The sequence below is a fragment of the Panthera pardus genome, unplaced genomic scaffold (assembly GCF_024362965.1).
Source record: "Panthera pardus isolate Hobbes unplaced genomic scaffold, ASM2436296v1 HiC_scaffold_24, whole genome shotgun sequence".
Taxonomy (NCBI): Eukaryota; Metazoa; Chordata; class Mammalia; order Carnivora; family Felidae; genus Panthera; species Panthera pardus.
The window spans coordinates 80,571,316-80,591,315 of record NW_026526810.1 but is presented as its reverse complement, the minus strand read 5'-3'; the positions used below and the strand labels follow the sequence as shown (position 1 = coordinate 80,591,315).

The 20,000-nt window shown below is 36.2% G+C and overlaps 1 protein-coding gene across 3 annotated transcripts in view; it reads left to right on the top strand.

Annotated features, from left to right (window-relative positions):
• Positions 1-20,000, top strand: part of FBXO33 (F-box protein 33) — a 44,868-nt gene that overhangs the window by 13,422 nt on the left and 11,446 nt on the right. Inside the window, exons 2-4 of one of the 3 annotated variants that reach the window (XR_002074327.2) lie at positions 14,150-14,260; positions 14,784-15,469; positions 16,652-16,803. Coding sequence is in view for 2 of the 3 variants with exons in the window: in XM_019426080.2 (XP_019281625.1) it covers positions 14,150-14,260; positions 14,784-15,469; positions 16,652-16,923 (1,069 nt within the window). In the remaining variant the exon portion in view is untranslated. Of the gene's footprint in view, positions 1-14,149; positions 14,261-14,783; positions 15,470-16,651; positions 18,702-20,000 lie in introns of those variants that run through there. The other 2 variants (XM_019426080.2, XM_019426081.2) reach the window with 2 other exon arrangements.

Here is a 20,000-nt window from a genome sequence, read left to right as displayed (position 1 = left end):
TTTTAAAGCAAATCCAACATATTGATGTCATTTTACACTACACACTCAGTATGAAGCTCTGGAAGTAGTGGGCTTTTTTTTATATAAACACAATGCCAGTTATACACGTTAATAAAGTTATTAATAATTCCTTATTCTCACCTGATTTTTTTTAAACCTTTATTTCTATGCCAAGAGTCTAAACTTATGGACATATGTACCTTAACTGCTATAATTTTTCACATCATTGGCACACAATATATATTCTAATAATTGAATAAACAGTAGGAGAACAGTGTATAGGCTGAGTTTCTAAGGTATAAGTACTTAATGATCTGACAGCTCTGGTTTTTTGAAATAGGATTAAAGAAGAATGCAGTTAAGTTGAAGAAATAAATTATCTTTTGGCAATAGTACAGTCTTTTGCATGTTCCAGAAGATTGATTATCAAACATTATATGTGATTTTGTACTTTCACAACACATCTTTAGGACTTGGAGAGGGACTAGTGATAGTAAATTGTATCCTATTAATATTACCATAGAAACAGAGCTAAATTAACTTGAAGGATTCAGATGAAAGAAAAAGTTTGTAACCAACTGTAATACTTTTCCAATATGTTTTTATTACATGCCTTTTGAGCAAATGCATGTTATGGACATTGGGCAGGAAAGAACCCTGTTTGTTTCTTTAGTTCACTCACTGACTCAGCAATAAATAAATGAATACATAAATAAAATAGGTCATAGATTTCATCTTTAAGTAAAAGGATTATGTGGCGCAAATGATTGTTACTGCTATTGTCTCTTAGCTTCAAAATGAGTCATCTGTTTATTGCCATGGTTCAGTATGTTCTATTCTAACTTTGTTGCCTAGATGTTCTTCTCAGTCCCTTATTTACCATCTGAAACAATAATGAGCCGCCTGAAGGCTATTTTCTTGGCTTCACCATATGATCTATAATATGATTTCAACATGATATACTTGAAGGCTGCTGTTGAGTTGTCAGTGGGGTTTTTTGTTTTGTTTTGCTAGGTTTAAAAGTAAATTGTTGTTTTCTGTATCACTTAATTAAAATTTTCTTTATTTGGAGTGGAACAATAAGTACCTAAAAACATTTTTCCACAAATGGCCATCATATACTACTCTAAAATATGCCACTTATAATTTTTATAATAACTTTCAAAAAGACAATTATATTCTAGGACATGGTTTAATTATAAGGAACAACATGAAATAGGAGTCGGAACCCGGGTCCTCTACTTAGCTCTGCCCTAACTAGTATTACAGTGTTAGACAAGTCACCTCAGTTTCCTGATCTGTAAAGAGATGATTGAATTTGATGATTCCAAAAATCATTCTAGCTTCAAATGTGTGTTTATGATTACATAAACACATACATGATTTCCATATGGAAAGTTTATGCATTATTATTAATTTTACTATAATAAGATTATTACCATTGCATTGCTGCAAATAGAATTTTTTATATATGTTTGTTTATTTTTGAAATAGATGGGATGGGGATGGAAGATAGGGGCAGAGAGAGGGAAACAGAGGATCCAAAGCAGTCTCTGCACTTATAGCAGCGAGCCCAATAAGGGGCTCGAACTTACAAACCGTGAGATCATGACCTGAGCTGAAATCAAGAGTCGGACGCTTAACTGACCGAACAGGCATGCCACCAGAATTTTTTTTTAATCTTTGTTTATTTTGAGAGAGAGGCAGAGCATGAGCAGGGGAGGGGCAGAGAGAGAGGGAGACACAGGATCCAAAGCAGGTTCCAGGCTCCAAGCTATCAACACAGAGTCCAACATGGGGCTCCAAACCACGAACTGGGAGATCATGACCTGACCCGAAGTTGGACACTTAATGGATTGAGCCACCCAGGCCATCCCCTCAACAGAATTTTTTTAAATTGCCTTTGACTGGCATGTTTTGAACATTGCTGGGATGTTGAAAAATATTGTATAGATGGAGCTAAAACAGAAATATCCCAAAGAGTCTCCTTACATTAACTTGTCAAATTTTACTAATGTGCAGGTTGTTAGTTTAATGATTTTAAAATGAATTAACTTATGGGACGCCTGGGTGGCTCAGTCGGTTAGCGTCCAATTTCAGCTTAGGTCATGATCTGACAGCTCATGAGTTCAAGCCCTACTTCAGACTCTGATGACAGCTCAGAGCTTGGAGCCTGCTTTGGATTCTGTGTCTCCCTCTTTTGGCTCTCTGGCCCTCCCCTGCTCACACTCGCTGGCTATGTCTCTTTCTCTCTCTAAAAAATAAATAAACATTAAAAAAATTTTAATGATTTAACTTCTTATAATGATAAAAAGCTACATAAACCTAGTTTAAATTTATTTTCTCTGTCCCAGTTGAAGATGGCAATGTAGGAAGACTTTGAACTCACTTCCTCCAAATTACACCTATTAATAGATCAGTTCCTCCTGAAGAAGATCTAACTAAGGACTGAACAGGTACTGAAAAACCAAAGGTAAAGAGAATGGCAAGAGAGAGCAAGAGAGACAGAGACATGCCATGGCATTAAAGAGTTACTGGCATATACAGCCACAGCTCCACCCAACCAGCAAAATCACCAATGCACACACAGTCTGCTCAGGGTACACTGTACACAAGACCACTCCTTCAGCTTTAGGAGAAATAGTTGTTTCGCCTAATGCATACAAACACAGACAGTCAAGCAAACTCGGGAGACAGAGGAATATGCTCTAAAAGAAAGAACAGGGGGGAAAAAAAACACCTCAGAAAAGGAACTAAATGAAACAGAGATCAACAATCTGCCTGATAAAGAACTTAAAGTAATGATCATAAAGATACTCAATGGGTTGGAAAAAAAAAAAAATGGAAGAACTCAGTGAGACCTTCAATAAAAAGATAGAAAATAGTAAAATGCTAAAAAGAGATCATTGTAATTTTAAACAGGGTTAATACAATAACTGAAGTAAAAAACACAGTAGAAGGGGTGCCTGCCTGGGTGGCTCAGTCAGTTAAGCCTCCAGCTCTTGATTTTGCCTCAGGTCGTGATCTCACGATCTCATTTTAATTATTATGCACTGTGGTGTGGACCTTTTGGGTTCATCTTGTTTGGAACTCTGTGTTTCTTGGAGATGGAAGTCTATTTACCTCCCTACCTTAGGGGAGTTTTCAGTTATTATTTCTTCAGATAAGTTTCTACACCTTTCTCTCTGTTTCTTTTGGGACTACTATAGTACAAATGTTTGTTTACTTGATTTTATCTAAGAGATCTCTTACTCTATCCTCATTTTAAAAAATTCTCTTTTTGCGATTCAGCTTGTGTGCTATTACCCTATCTTCCAGATTGCTGATATGTTCTTCTGCATCCTCAAAAATTACTGTTGATTCCCTCTAGTGTGGGTTTCTTTGTTTTGTTTTTTTTAGAGAAAGAACAAGTACCCACACATGAATGTGGTAGGGGCAGTGTGAGAGAGACTATCTTAAACAGGCTCCATGCCTAGCATCGAGCCCGACACAGGGCTCAATCTCACAACCATGAGATCATGACCTGAGCCAAAATCAAGACTCTGCCACTTAACTGACTGAGCTACCTAGGCACTCCTGGGTTTTTTTGTTTGTTTTTTTAAGAATGTGTTTGAACTTAAATGACCATCAAATTAATGTAGACTGCTGTTTACTTAGGATGACATATATGAACCTCATGATAACCATAAAGCCAAAACCTATGGTAGATACACCAAAAATAAAGTGAAATATGGCACAAAAACAGACACTCAGATTAATGGAACAGAATAGAGAACCCAGAAATGGACCCACAAACATATGGCCAACTAATCTTTGACAAAGCAGGAAAGAATATCCAATGGAATAAAGACAGTCTCTTCAGCAAGTGGTGCTGGGAAAACTGGACAGCGACATGTGGGAAGAATGAACCTGGGCCACTTTCTCACACCATACACAAAAATAAACTCAAAATGGAAGAAAAACCTAAATGTAAGACAGGAAGCCATCAAAATACTAAAGGAGAAAGCAGACAAAAACTTCTTTGATCTTGCGCGCAGCAACTTCTTACTCAACATGTCTCCAGAGGCAAGGGAAACAAAAGCAAAAATGAACTATTGGGACCTCATCAAAATAAAAAGCTTCTGCACAGCGAAGGAAACAATCAGCAAAACTAAAAGGCAACTGACAGAATGGGAGAAGATATTTGCAAATGACATATCAGATAAAGGGTTAGTATCCAAAATCTACAAAGAACCTATCAAACTCAATACCCAAAAAACAAATAATCTAGTGAAGACATGGGCAAAAGACATGAATAAACACTTCTCCTAAGAAGACATCCAGATGGCCAACCAACACATGAAAAAATGCTCAACATCAGTCATCCTCAGGGAAATACAAATCAAACCCACAATGAGATACCATGGTACACCCGTCAGAATGGCTAACATTAACAACTCAGGCAACAACAGATGTTGGCAAGAATGCAGAGAAAGAGGATCTCTTTTGCATTGTTGGTGGGAATGCAAGCTGGTGCAGCCACTCTGGAAAACAGTATGGAGGTTCCTCAAAAAACTAAAAAAATAGAACTACCCTATCACCCAGCAATTGCACTACTAGGCATTTATCCGAGAGATACAGGTGTGCTATTTCGAAGGGGCACATGCACCCCCATGTTTATAGCAGCACTATCAACAATAGCCAAAGAATGGAAAGAGCCCAAATGTCCATCGGTGGATGAATGGATAAAGAAGATGTGGTGTATATATATACAATGGAGTATTACTCAGCAATCAAAAAGAATGAAATCTTGCATTTGCAACTACGTGGATGGAACTGGAGGGTATTATGCTGAGTGAAATTAGTCAGAGAAAGACAAAAATCATATGACTTCACTCATATGAGAACTTTAAGAGACAAAACAGATGAACATAAGGGAAGGGAAACAAAAATAATATAAAAACGGAGCAGGGGGACAAAACAGAAGAGACTCATAAATATGGGAGAACAAACTGAGGGTTACTGGAGGGATTTTGGGAGGGGGGATGGGCTAAATGGGTAAGGAGCACTAAGGAATCTACTCCTGAAATCATTGCTTCACTGTATGCTAACTAAGTGTGATATAAATTTTTAAAAATAAAAAATAAAGCTAAAAAAAAATAAGGCAAAAAAAATAAAAATAAAGTGAAATAAAGCCAAATACAACACTAGAGATACTTATCCATCACAGAGAGAACAAGAGAAGCAGAAAAGAACAATGAACTACAAAAACAACCAGAAAACAAATTTAATAAATGGTAGTAAGTATATAGTTATCAGTCATTACTTTAAATGTAAGTGGCCTAAATGCTCCAATCAAAAGACACAGAGTGGTAGAATGGATAAAAACAGTAAGACCCATCTATATTGCTTCCTACAATAGACTCATCTCAGACCTAAAGATGCTTACAGACTGAAAGTGAAGGGACAGGAAACATTCACCATGAAAGTGAAAAAAAAATCTGGGGTAGCATTACTTACACAAATAGACTTTTTTTTCTTTTTTTTGAGAGAGAGCACAAGCAGGGGAGGGGCAGAGAGTGAGGACAGAGGATTTGAAGTGGGCTCTGCGCTGACAGGCTGACAGCGGCAAGCCCGATATGGGGCTCAAGCTCATGAACTGCAAGATCATGACTTGGACCGGTTGGATGTTCAACTGACTGAGCCACCCAGGTACCCCCAAAATAGACTTTTAAACAAAGATTGTAATAAAAGAGAAGGGCATTAATAATAATAAAGAGATCAATCCATCAAGAAAATAGAGGACTTTAACATTCCACTTACATCAATGGATGGATCATCCAGACAGAAAATCAATATGACATATTGGACCATCTGGACATAACAGATATATACAGACCATTCCATATAAAAACAACAGAATACACATTCTTTTCAAGTATAAATAGAATACTCTCCAGAGTAGATGACATATTAGGCCATTAAACAAGCCTCAATAAATTTAAGATCAAAATCATACCATGTATCTTTTCCAACACAACAATATGAACCTAGAAATGAATCACAGGGGAAAAAAAAAAACAGGAAAAAACCACAAAAATGTCAAGACTAAAGGACATAACCTCTAAACAACCAAGGGATCAATGAAGCGGTCAAAGAATAAATAAAAAAATACATGGCAACAAATGAAAATGAACACACAACAGTCCAAAATCTCTGGGACACATCATAAGCAGTTTGGAGAGGGAAGTATATAGCAATATAGGCCTAAGAAATAAGAAAAAAAAATCAATCTAATTTTACACATAAAGGAACTAGAAAGAGAACAAACAAAACCCAAGGTGAGTAGGAGAAAGGAAATACTAAAGATCAGGACAGAAGTAAATGACATAGAGACTTAGAAGAAGAAGGAGGAGGAGGGGGAGGGGAAAGAAAAAGAGGAAGAAGAAGAAAGAAAAGAAAAAGGAAAAAAAGCAAAATCAAGAGCTGGTTCTTTGCAAAGATAAACAAGATTGACAAATGCTTAGATTGATTAAGAAAAAAAGAGAAAAGACCCAAATAAAGCCAGAAATGAGAAAGAAGTAACTGATCCCACAGAAATATAAAGGATTGCATAGCAATCACACAAGAAAAAGAAATGAGAGGCATCCATATTGGTAAAGAAGTTGTTAAACTGTCACTATTTACAGATGACATGATGCTATACATAGAAAAATCCTAAAGATTCCACAAAAAAAAACTACTAGAAAAAATGAATTCAGTAAAGTGGCAGGATACAAAATTAATAACTAGAAATTGGTAGTGTTTCTAGACAACGAAAGTGAAGTCACAGAAATTAAAAAAAAAAAAAAAACACTACTTATAGTTGTACCAAAAAGAATAAAGTACCTACGAATAAACTTAACCAAAGAGATGAAAGACCTATACTCTATGAACTATAAAACACTGATGAAAGAAACTGTAGACACTAAGAAATGGAAAGATATTCCAAGTTCATGGATGAGAATATTGTCAAAATGTCCATATTACCCAAAGCAATCTACAGAGTTACTGAAATCCTTCTCAAAACACCAACAGTATTTTTCACAGAACTTAAACAAATAACACTGAAATTTGTATGGAACAACAAAAGACCCTGAATAGCCAAAGCAATCCTAAGAAAGAACAAAACTGGAAGTATCACAATTCTGGACTTCAAGTTATGATACAAAGTTGTAGTAATCAAAATAGTATAGTACTGGCACAAAAATAGACACAGAGCAATGGAACAGAATATAAACCCCAGAAATAAACCCACACTTATATGCTTAATTAATCTTCAACAAAGCAGGAAAGAATATCCAAAGGGGAAAAGAGAGTCTGACTCTTAATTTTGGCTCCAGTCATAATTTCACGGTTGTGAGATCAAGCCTTGCATAGGGCTCCTTGCTGGGCATGGAGCCTGCTTGGGATTCTCTTTCTCCCTCTCTTTCTGCCCCTGCCCTGTTCATGCACTCGCTCGCTCGTGCGCTGTCTCTGTCTCTCTCTCTCTCTCTCTCTCTCTCTCAAAATAAACACTAAAAAAAAGAATTTCCGAAGTAAAGCGTTTTTATTTTCTCTAAAAACTGGGAAACTCTGGGGTTTTTTGTGATGGTGGTAGTTTTGACAGCTGTGATTTGATTGAGAAGTGGCATTTCTGGGGCGTCTGGGTGGCTGAGTCTGTTAAGTGTCTGACTTCAGCTCACGTCATGATCTCGCAGCTTCATGAGTTTGACACCTGCATTGGGCTCTCTGCTGTCAGTGCAGAGCTCCTTTTAGACCCTCTGTCCCCCTCCCTTTCCACTCCCCGACTCATTCTCATTCTCCTCTCTCTTTCTCTCTATCAAAAGTAAACATTTTTAAAAAGTGGCATTTCTGATAGAAAAGGCTTTTTCTTGGAATATGAAAGCTTGCCAGCAAAAGTGACAAACACTCAGCACTCTAGGCCCAAAATAAATTAGGTGTTGGTCTTATTATACTTATTTTGATTCTCTAACCTACTTTTGTGTGAATCATTTATAGTAATCTCTGTCATTGGTTGACATCTGCTTGTTCTTTCTGACCTTACATACACATAGAAGTAGCTCCTAAAATCTGCCAGTTTTGATAAGGGATATACATTGGTAAATGTGGTTAATAATATCTTCTAACTGTCGACAGATCTAGAATTTTTGTTGTTTTAGTGGTGTGTGTGTGTGTGTGTGTGTGTGTGTGTGTGTGTGTGTGTAAATATCCCTACAGGACTCTAGGCCTACATCAGTGATACCTAATCTTTTTTGGTTAATCTATGAAAAGCTGATGAAAGCTAGTGATCCTTCTTCCAGAAAGTGCACATGAACTCAGCATTTTACCATCAGTTTCTAGGATGGACCCCACGAACTGTAAAGCCCAATTTTTGTATCATCTGGATGTATTTTAGATTATAGTGATTTTTAATTTTATAAAACTATAAACTAGTTTTCCTTATTAGTCTTTTTTTGCTACTTCATAACAATATTATTTCTTAACACACACTGAAATTTTAAAAATTGGTAAGTAGATAATGTTCATCAGAAAATAGACATCATCAAGATTTATATTAGTAGCTAAGCTACTTTTCACTCATTCCTTTTCCATCCTAACCCCAAGTATAATATAAATCAGTGGATAAAACAATTCAGTTTAAATTTATATAAATGAATAATGCTTTAAAATCTATCAGTGAGAGACTCCTATTCATCATTCCAAGACCAATTAATTTGAGTAGTCTTATAGTTGAAAATGTTATTCTCATTAAAAGTAGTAATGCAAAAAGTCTTAGAAACTCTGCAAATAAATTGAGCCAATACTGCAGGCATACATTGTAGCTGTTAAATTTCAAGAATAACCCAAAAGAGATGGGTGGTCATTTGAGCCAGAATGACAAAAGAGTTTTAAATTTATGGGAGAAAATGGTTACTACTCATTTACTCTCTTTGTTTTTATTTCTAACTGAACCCTTTCACTCAGTGCTCAGTTCAATGACTAGGAACTTATAGAATCAGAGAACTTTACAGGTGAAGATGACTTAGACCAGAGGTTTAGTGATATGAGAACTTAACTTAGAGCAAGATTTCAAATAATATGATTAAAGTATCATCATGTTTAGAGGAAGAAATTAGATGTTGCTAAAGTGATAGGTTTTTGTCTTTTTAAATAACTTAAAAATTATTTTATTTCACAAAACTGTAGTCAGTGGATTTTTTGCATTTTGGACACTTGATTTCTCATTCAGTGCTCTTTCAAACACCACCTTTATTTCTCCTGAGCAACCCTTTACAAATATGGATAACATTATTCTTGCTGGTTATAATGTAATATTTAATATATATAATATTTAATATAAATGTAATATTTAACATTTTTTAGCATCATTACCTAATACTGTGAGCTTAGCAATGAGCATTACTTGGTAAATAGATTCCAGCCAGGGAAAGAAAGCTATTGGGTTGGGAGGGATAAATAAGTTTGATGTGGGAATTAAAAAGACAAAATATTTTATACAAATTTGTAGTACTAGGAGTTGTGAAGTCATTTTTGGGTAATAGATTATTTGATTACATAGCAAGAAATAATTTTAGTCACAACTGAAAAGGAAAGTAGAAATAGAAAAAACGTTTTATGATATAGATTCATTAAAACCAAATAACATCTGTGAAGTGACATAAAGAAATTGGGGGGAAAGTGTACTTTTATGTGCTAATAACTCTGATGGAATATAGTCACCATAATGCCAAGAATTGTCAAAAATGTCAAAACTTTTTGCTGATAGTCTTGGCTATTAGCCATGATTGTCAAAGACAGTTTTTCTGCTTTTTGGGGGGGGTTTGGTTGTTTTTTTGTTTGTTTGTTACATATATACAGACTTGTATATTCCATCTGGGAGATAGGTGTTCTTTATTTACCACATATAGAACAGCAAAAGTAAAACCACAATTCATTAAATGAACTCCCAGTTCCACTTGTGGCACCTTGATATGTAGGAGTCTCTGATAATTATACTTAAGAAATGTTTGGACTAAATAGATTGAAGTAGTAGAAAAAAGGAGATTAGAGAAGGACAGAAGAGAAGATAGAATGTGGATGATCTCTTTCTCCACTATAGCAGGGACAGACGAAAGCAGGAAGAAAGTAATAACCAGACCTTGATGCCAGTGATACAGATTGAAATGTTTGGGAAAAGTAAAAAAATAAACACCAGCCTAGTCATCTTAAGTTCTGGGAGCCTAATTGTTAGTTAATAAGTGGAGAAAACTTGCCATGTAGACATATATAATTCATGGTTAATTTCATTTCACCTGCCTATATATCTTTCCATTCCTGTTTCTCTCAAGAGAATGAGAAAATGAGGATTTCTCCTTCCTGGGGGAGGACTTGCTTTTGAATCAGTCATGGCTGGGGTGCTTGGTTGCCCCCAAGCATCCGACTCTTGGTTTTGGCTCAGGTCATGATTTCAGGGTTCATGAGATGGAGCCCCACATCGGGCTCTGCACTGACAGCACAGAGCCTGCTTGGGATTCTCTCTCTGCCCCTCCCCACGCTCTCTCTCACTTGCTCTCTCTCAAAATAAACAAACTTGAATCAGTCGTACTGGCATGTTGCTTTTTTCCACGTTTGAGATACAAATAGCAGTGGAGATTAAATATGATGTCTTCAAGATAAATGAGTTACAGTCAATGGAAAGTTAGAGATGACATCACAGGTGAAGAAAGGTGAGCTTATTTGCTCCATTCATTCAAACTGGTTTTCCTCTTGATCATTTGTACGTTTTTTCAAGTTGATGGATTTGACTTGTATTTGAGTTAATAGGAGAGGTGGAGGAAGACCACATGTTTTTTTATAGGTACTTTATAATATCTGCAATATGCATTGGCAGTATAGTTAAGGTGTGTTTGGAGTTGTAGAATTTTTTTTAATTATATATAACATTTTCTGAAGTCACCTCCTACTTTTTTATAGTTAAAAACTACTCATTGGTCTTAGAGTTTATATTGTTACATATAGTCAGAAAGCTGAAAAGTGATGTGGGTGTTCTAAATATTTTAACCATAAAACCAGCAGTATTAGCTATATACCCTTAATTATATTTCTGCTGATGACAGTATGTTTTTAAATGAAGCTAACCAGAAAACTACAATATGCACATTATATTCTTTTTGTTTGTTTATTTATTTTGAGACAGAGAGAGAGAAAGAGCATGCAAGCAGGGGAGTGGGAGGGGGGGAGAGAGAGAGAGAGAGAGAGAGAAATAAAGAGAGAGAGAGAGAGAGAGAGAGAGAGAGAGAGAGAGAGAGAGAGAATCTCAAGCAGGCTCCCAACTGTAGGCACAGAGCCCAGCATGGCCCAAACCATGAGATCATGACCTGAGCTGAAATCAAGACTTGGACCCTGAACTGACTGAGCCACCCAGGTGCCCCTGCACATTGTATTCTTTAGAGCAGCACTGTACAATAAAAATATAATACAGACCACACATGATTTAAATTTTTCAAGTAGCCACATTAAATAGTAAAAAAAAAAGATGAAATTAACTTTAGTATATTTGACCTAATATATCCAAATATTATCTTTTGAATATGTGACCAATATAAAAAATTAATGAGATTTTATAGTTTTTGTATTAAGTCTTCTAAATGTATTTTTATACTTAGAGCACATCCCAGCTCTGACTAGCCATGTTTCAAGTATTTAGTAACTATATTCCCCATATTACATGGTGCAGATTTAGAATATGACAAGAAGAATATCACTAGTATGAAATTAATAATTCAGGTTGGTTTCCATCTGTCACGGGTCCCTTAAAATATCTTTTTATTTGTGAAAAGATTTTTTATCTTTTCATAAATGATAAATTTAAATACATTTGTGGAGGCATCTTGATAGTAAACTCAGTGAAATATTTTCTACTTACCTGGTATTATCACCTTACTATTCTATGGAACTATATGAAGAAATGTTTCTAAGCCCTTTGAGGTGCTAACCTTTTCCTTACTCTCTCCCTTTAAAGGAGATTTAGTTCTCTATTTCATAAAAGAACTCCTGATAGGAAAAAAAGTCAAAGTAATGGAGAACATAATTATTGTTAATAGCTGTCAATACTCATAAACTAATCTTTAATCTCCCTTTACATAGAAGATCTATCCAGAAGAAAACTTTTTTTTTTAAGTCAATTGAAAACATTACCCTTAAAGTAATTCTCTGATGTGATTATCTTTACAAAATCTATCCCAGGCCCACCTCCCCTTATGTATCTATTTCCCATTGTTTTCATTTATATTACAGTTTTGATTACTATTTCTATTTAGGTAACTCTTGACCTTACCTTCCCAAAATATTCATTTGTTTAACAGATATTCATTGAACGCCTATCTTGTGCCAAAAATTATTCCTAGGTACTTATGAGAAACAAGAGTTTACCCCTTTAATGAGAGAAGTAACAAATCACAGTAAAGTATATTACCGTTTAATAAAGACATTTTATAAAGTCCCAAGAAATGGCTAAAACTACAGAGGCTGAGAGGATTGCCTCAGAAAAGGCTTTGATAGAGTAATTGGCATTCAGATATCTATTCAGAAGGCTGAATAGAAGTTTACCAGGCAGACCAGGAGAGGGAATAGTATTACATTTAAAGAATAGTAAGTAGCCCAGTATAGCGTTTTTTGAACCACATTTTGAAGGATCTTACTGTACCAAGCTAGCCATTTGCCTGTTTCTGATAGCCAGTTAGGGTTTTTAATCTTAGGAATTTTTAATCAAGGCAATACAGAATTCAGGTTTGTGTGCACCTGTGATCAGGAATATTCCTGCTTGCCCAGGAACCTGTTGGGAGACAAGCCTCATTGTGCCTCAGGGCAGACATGCCAACATTGGTCTAACTGTATCCTGAAGCAGCCCTATGAATGAACTCCATCCTTATTTAGCCATGGTCTGAGGGCAGTCCCACACACCTAAAAACCCAGCAGATGGCACACTTGTCAGTGCCCCCAGACACAGGCCTGCAGAATCTGGTCCCAGCCATGGACCCTGAAACAACCCTGACACTCAGTTCTAGCCCCTCTCAGCTGCAATCCTGGGCACCCCTGCCCTCCCTGAGTCCCAGAACAGGAGCCTTTCTCAGGGATCTGGTGGAAATCACTCCTGCCCCCACACCTAGTAAGTGGCAGCTGTTTGCAGACCTAATAGACCTTTGTCCCAGCACCAGCCCTACTGACAAAGGACTCAGAGGCAGTCCTGTCCACCAGGACACCAGACAGGATCCACACCTGCCCAGGTGTCTGGTAATGGGGTCCACAAACCATAGACCCCAGTGCAGGTCCAGCAGCAGCCATGTGACCTGGCTTCACCAACTCGAATGTGGTCCTGGATGCAATCTCATAGTCTGGAGACCCAACAGGAGGAGGTCAAACTTGTCTATAAAAACTGGAAGAAGTATTTGCTCCCCCAGATACACAAGACACCGATTCAAGACCACATAGATCATTAAAAATCAGGCAAACATGGAACCACCAAAGGAAACTAATAAAGCTCAAGTAACCATCCCCAAGGAAATAGAGATCTATGAATTGCCTGACAATTCAAAATAATCATCTTTAGGGCGCTTGGGTGGCTCAGTCAGCTAGGCGTCCGACTTCAGCCCATGATCTCACAGTTCATGGGTTCGAGCCCCGCCTCAGGCTCTGTGCTGACAGCTCAGAGCCTGAAGCTTGCTTTGTATTCTGTGTCTCCCTCGCTCTCCGCCCTTCCCCCACTCATGCTCACTCTCTTGCTCTCTCTCAAATAAACATTAAATTAAAAAAATAATAATAATCTTCAAGAAGCTCAGTTACATGTAAGAAAACACACAACTGAATAAAATCAGGAAAACAATGCATAAACATTTTTCCATGGTCATTAAAATATTGATTTCTGGAACTAAGCTTTATACCTCAGTCTTCGTTTTGTAAAGCTTATGCCGTTCTTGTATTATGTTGCTTTTAATTGTGTGTAAAAAACAATCTGTAAGTAGTTCATTGGATTCTAAGTGAGTTATAAGGTAGAAACTTTTCTAGGTATCCCTTCTATTTTCTATTTTTAATATTTATATTTTTACATATTATTTAGTTAGACAGTCATTTTAAATTACTTTTCTTGTAGGAACCTCCAGAAGTTTAGCCTTTTTGGAGACATAAGTGTTCTACAACAGCAAGGAAGTTTGTCAAATACATACCTCAGCAAGGTGGACCCTGATGGCAAAAAAATTAAACAGTAAGTTGTATAGTTAGTGGAAGGGGGTTTACATTAATAATAATTTTAGTTTTTTCTGAGAATTTATAAGATACAATGAGAAGAGTAATATTTTTTCTAAGAACATATGTCCTATAAATTGGAAATATTTTAACTATAAAATATGCCATTCCACAGCATAAATCTTTAAGACAAATCATAGAATTTGGGTAATTATTACGATTTAAAACTGCTGTTTGTTTGCCTTCTCTGTAACATAAATTGTATATCATCAATCTTTTATACCATACTGTTGCAAAATGCTGCTTTCCTTGGGTGAAGAATGTATTTTTATGTGTTTAATAGAGTTTATTCATTATATTTTAATGTGAATTTTAGTGGTAGAAATAATATGGTAATACTATTTATGTGTTGGATAGACATTTACTGAGAGAAAATGGATCTCAGCGTTGCATGCCGTTTCATTGCCCACTTTCAAAAGTCAGTGTTTAGAGGTTAGAGCTAAATGTTAACAGGATCATTGTGGCATGTGTTTTCCTTACAGAATTCAACAGCTGTTTGAAGAAATACTGAGTAATAGTAGGCAACTGAAATGGCTGTCCTGTGGGTTTATGCTGGAAATAGTAACCCCAACCTCACTGTCATCTCTCTCAAACTCTATTGCCAACACCATGGAGCACCTGAGTTTGCTGGACAACAATATTCCTGGTAACAGCACCCTGATCACCACAGTCGAACTGGAGCGATTTGTGAATCTACGCTCACTTGCCCTGGATTTCTGTGACTTTACAGCCGAGATGGCAAGAGTCTTAACCGATAGCAACCATGTGCCTTTGCAGCGACTGTCTCTCCTGGTCCACAACGTTTCCGTGATGCACAAGTCTCTGGACAACATGCCAAATGATGAGCATTGGAAAGCCTTGTCACGAAAGAGCACCAGCCTCCGGGTCTATATAATGGCCTTTGATATCAAGAGTGAAGATATGTTAAAGATTCTGAAACCCAGTATACCACTAGAGAGGATTCATTTTGACAGCTACATCACTTGTGTTTCAGGAGCTATTGTTGATCTTATATCCAGGCAGTATGATAAGTTCCTCACTCATTTTATATTAATGAATGATGTGATTGACACGTCTGGTTTTCCAGATCTTAGTGACAACCGAAATGAAGATCCATTGGTTTTATTAGCATGGAGGTGCACAAAGCTCTCTCTTCTGGCAATTCACGGTAGGTGATTTATCTAAGAAAACAAACAGATCTACTCGCAGTAGATATGTTTCTTCCCGTAATCACAAGATCTCTTAACACCATAATACAGAAGGAGAAAGTATGATTTCTTTATTGCTTGCTGCCTCATCTTCTAGATTCTAGATTTTAACATACTAATTTGTATGATATTTTTTAAACAATGGTTCCATTAAATGGGTATATGCTTTTTTTCTTACCGACGCCTTCCATTTTAATGTTAACTATTCTCATTTAGAGAGAGTTGCTATTCTGACAAGTAGAAGAACATTTTACTTCCTTTTCTGGAACATGTAACACATTTACAGAATACAAAACATAAAGACTATATGAATGTCTTAAACTCACTTTATTAGTTGTGTTTTATTATATTTTTAAATTAATTTTGAGCCTGCATTAGTGTAGGAATGTGTGTGTCTTTCTGTTCAAGTTTTGCTTCATAATTTGGCCAGTCATCAGAGGTAGCAGCAAAGAATAGATCAGTATTAAAGATAATAAAATAGGGATTTTTTACAAAGAAATACCAGGTTATTGAAAGATTAATTTCAGCCAGTCTAACCTTTTTTTTTCTTTCAAGAAATTAGAAATTAGATACAGCCAAAGCCCCTGTCATCCACTCCCCTTTATTCTTTCCCAGAGATAATCAATATCCTCAAGTTAGTACAAGTTTCTGTGACTGTTTTATACTTTACATATCTTCTACTCACAATTAACAATTTTAGCTTTGAAGTGTCACTTCATAACTTTGGACAGTGAAGCATCATAGGAGAGGATTTTTTTTAGTAACTAAAAACAACAGTTTCGTATGTATTGTTAATGGATACATATGTATGAAATAAAAATTTATGATACAGCACTATCCAAAGCTAGTTATACTTTAAATGTCCTCAATCTTACTAAGTGCAGTGATAACCAGAATAGGATTACAGCACCTACCAATGCACCACCCAGGATGATTGTTTTGGAAACAATATCAAACTTAGTCTTTTTTTTTTTTTTCCCTGAGCTAAACAATCATACCTCCTTTTCCAGTCTCAATATATTTTTAAAGGAAAAGGGCCAAAGTAATAAGCGACATACAAGTTTGTGGAAAGGACTAACTTATCAAATAGACAAAATAAAATGCAAGGAAATGACAGTTCTTATCTTTTGTTTATTTTTAAGGTTACACAGTGTGGGCACACAACCTCATTGCCATTGCTCGTCTTCGTGGCTCTGATCTAAAAGTACTTGAAGTCACTGAAGAAAGCATTGATTTTGACCAAGGTGAACTGGCCGACCAGGATGTGGATCCAGTGCATAACCTTATTGAGCAGGTATCCCTGGGCCTGGGTCAACCTTGGCACGCGGTCATGGACATCGAATCACTCAGTGTCTTCACTGAACCAAATCGTCATTTTTACAGAGAGATGCAAAGCTTCAGCGAAGACATTTAGCTTTTTTAAAAAATGTACAATTCCTGTGGTTACATATGCAAGTAGGGTCCTATTATGTTTTTTTTCAGTAGTGTGAATTAATCCCTTTGTGCTGTGTTTAATCAGTATTAGCTTTATAGAATTATATATGTATATTCTACTTCTTGATCAAAGAACATAGTCGGGTATTGGTTTAGAAGTTCAAAGTGACAGTGTATAGGGCTTTCACGGTTAATGGACTTGTTATCCAACCTTACGGATATACAACCGAAGGTTGTCTGAGGTTGCTGGCTAACTTTATTTTTCACTGAGTTACTCTGCCTTTTGATGTTTTTATTCTTTGTGTGTCAGAGTTCAGAGCTCAGGAGCCAAAATATTTTTATACATATATAGATATATATCCATAGCCTGGTGGATTTGTATGCAATGCACCGCATTCATGCATTGTGACAGCATTTCATTAATTCTTATTTGAAATGGAAGAAGGGAGGATAGTATGATCCCAAATGAGTTATCTTTAACAGAAAAGCCAAGACTTTAACTTTCATTACATATACAATAGATGATATCACCAATTACCATTCAGAATTTTGTATAGTACTAGGTTAGAACACTGTTTAATCCTTTTTTTTAAAAAAAATGCATTTACCTAAATGTGAATACTCAAATTGTTAGACTTTTTAAAAACTATATCTGACATAATTTATTCATCAATTACATTATACATTCAAGTTAGCTTTTTAGCCCAGATTTCAAATAGTGGAGGAAGAAACTATTCCAGGGTAAAACCTCCTAAAGCAAAACCTTTAAAAAACAGAGCTGTAAACACACATGCTTGCAAACAAACATTAGTCGTGAAATCCCTAGCAACGAGTCACTGGATTTTTCTCTGTCAGCGCGCGTGTCAGCTGCCAAAGAATAGACTTAACTGAAGAAGTGCCCACATGCTGGCAGGGGCCGGCCCACTCTGGCCAGCCAGATACTGCTAGATTGTAATATTTAAGGTCGAATTTCGACCTGTGGTACACAGCTGTGCTGTGGCTCAGTCAGCAACCTCAGAACTCTGAAAAAAACAAAACAAAAAAAAGAAAAAAAAACCATGCACCTGTTTCACTGTGAATAGTGAATGTAAAGGAAAGAAAGGAAAAACTGAAAACTTGTTCTATCACAGGTATGAGCTGCTATGATACATGAAGAACATTCCATGAAGTATGTTTTAAAACCTTGTTATATCTGAGAGGCTTTAAAAGCCGATTTAACTGTTTCAGGGCAACCGCGGTACAGACGTGGTCTCTGTGAGACTTCCACCTGACCCCAGTTTTAAGTGGTACGAATGTTGTGCATTTAATGTTAAAGGACAGTCTGCAATAATAAAGTAAGTAGCCAACGTGGGTGCCCAGCAGTGCTGAGACCTGGCTGCTCTATTGTAAGCTTTGGAAACACAATTTATGCAACAGATGTCCAGATATGATTCTATTTATGGAAAAAGTTTATATGTATTTTACAAATGGTTTTACCATCTTATATTAAAATGACCTTTTGACAGGTGTGCACTGTTTTGTCTCCAGTGAGCACATACCATGAGGATTTTATATGTACATCAGTAGTGTGAATCCACTGGCACAGTGTGTGTAAATGCCAGATGTGGTGAGATTTTATCTTATAAATGTGATCAGATAAAATAAATCCTGACAGAAACTGTAAGGAAACCAGCTGAATGTTTGACCTGATGACTGATGTTGTATGGTTTATGTTAAATGTATATTCTTTTAATCAACGAATAAAGCATTAAAAAGTGATCATTGTAATATACTTTATTGTATGCAAAGCATGAAAACTTTTAGTGTTAAATAAACTGCAATAATCCTTCTATTATGTATAATCATGTTAGCTCCTGTTGCTCCTATTGTAGTCGGGTACAGCAAAGCTTAAATTTGGGTATAGTTCATAAAAAGCCTTAAATAGTTTGAAGTGTCTTAATTTTTTTTTTGTTTTGTTTTGTTTTACTAACTGGCAAAATACAAGCTTAAGAGCAAACAATAGGCTGGTTAGCACAAAACCCAAGTGTATTATACATTTAGAATACATTACTGATACGGTAAAACTTAATTTATAGACTGTATATAGGAACTTTTTACAGTTCCTATACTGGATGCAAAAATACTTTAGTATGCCAGTATTAAGTAGTTCATAAGTCCCTATATTGCTTTAGTTTGGCTTTGTAATCTCTATTCTTGCTTGCTGAGACAAACAGCTGTCATTTATGAGAAAGCAAATGGCTCTCTTCCTTCATCTATCTTTCCTTACTCATTCCAGACACTGACTCTTTTCTAGGCACTCCCTCATCTTGGAATAATCTGGTGTTCACAAGCAACTGTCATTATACCTACTGCTTCCTTGTTTCCTAACCGTATCTCTTTTGAGTGAATCAACATGTTTATGTATTTAAAATACAAAAATAGTAACCAAAATGTACAAAAAAAATGTGTTAATATCTATGAATAGCATACACGTGAAGGCTGGTATAGTAGAGCACTAACCTAGGCGGCAGCATGTTTTATACTCTAAGCTCTAATGCTACATGAGCAGACTCTCCCTTGAGCTTCAGTTCTGTCATCTGTAAAATTAGGGATTGGAGTTAGTTATCTAAAACTCTGATTCTTCACTAAAAGTTTTAACTGTTGTTAGCCTAGCAGCTCAGAGACATACACGATCATCTTTGAGCAAATGTATTAAATAAAATATTTTCAAAACCTAGTTTAATGAACTATATGAAATTTACATAGCTAAAATTACCTTCCCATTTACCCCACCACCCTAGGAATAAAGAAGATAGGGAGTCGGTGGGATGGGTGTTGGTAAGGACAGTGTGCTCATAGCTGAACATACAAATTCAGAAACTAACTTGCTTGGGGCTTATGGCATGAATCAGGTGGGATCTTTATGAAGCCAGTAACATAAAGTGGTGCTAATGGAGTAACACACAAGCAAATGTGAATAACATCCAGCCATCAAACCACAATGTTTATATCAATGCTTCCCAATCTTTTTCATGTCCTGACATATACAGAATACATTGTACAGCACACTGGTATAAA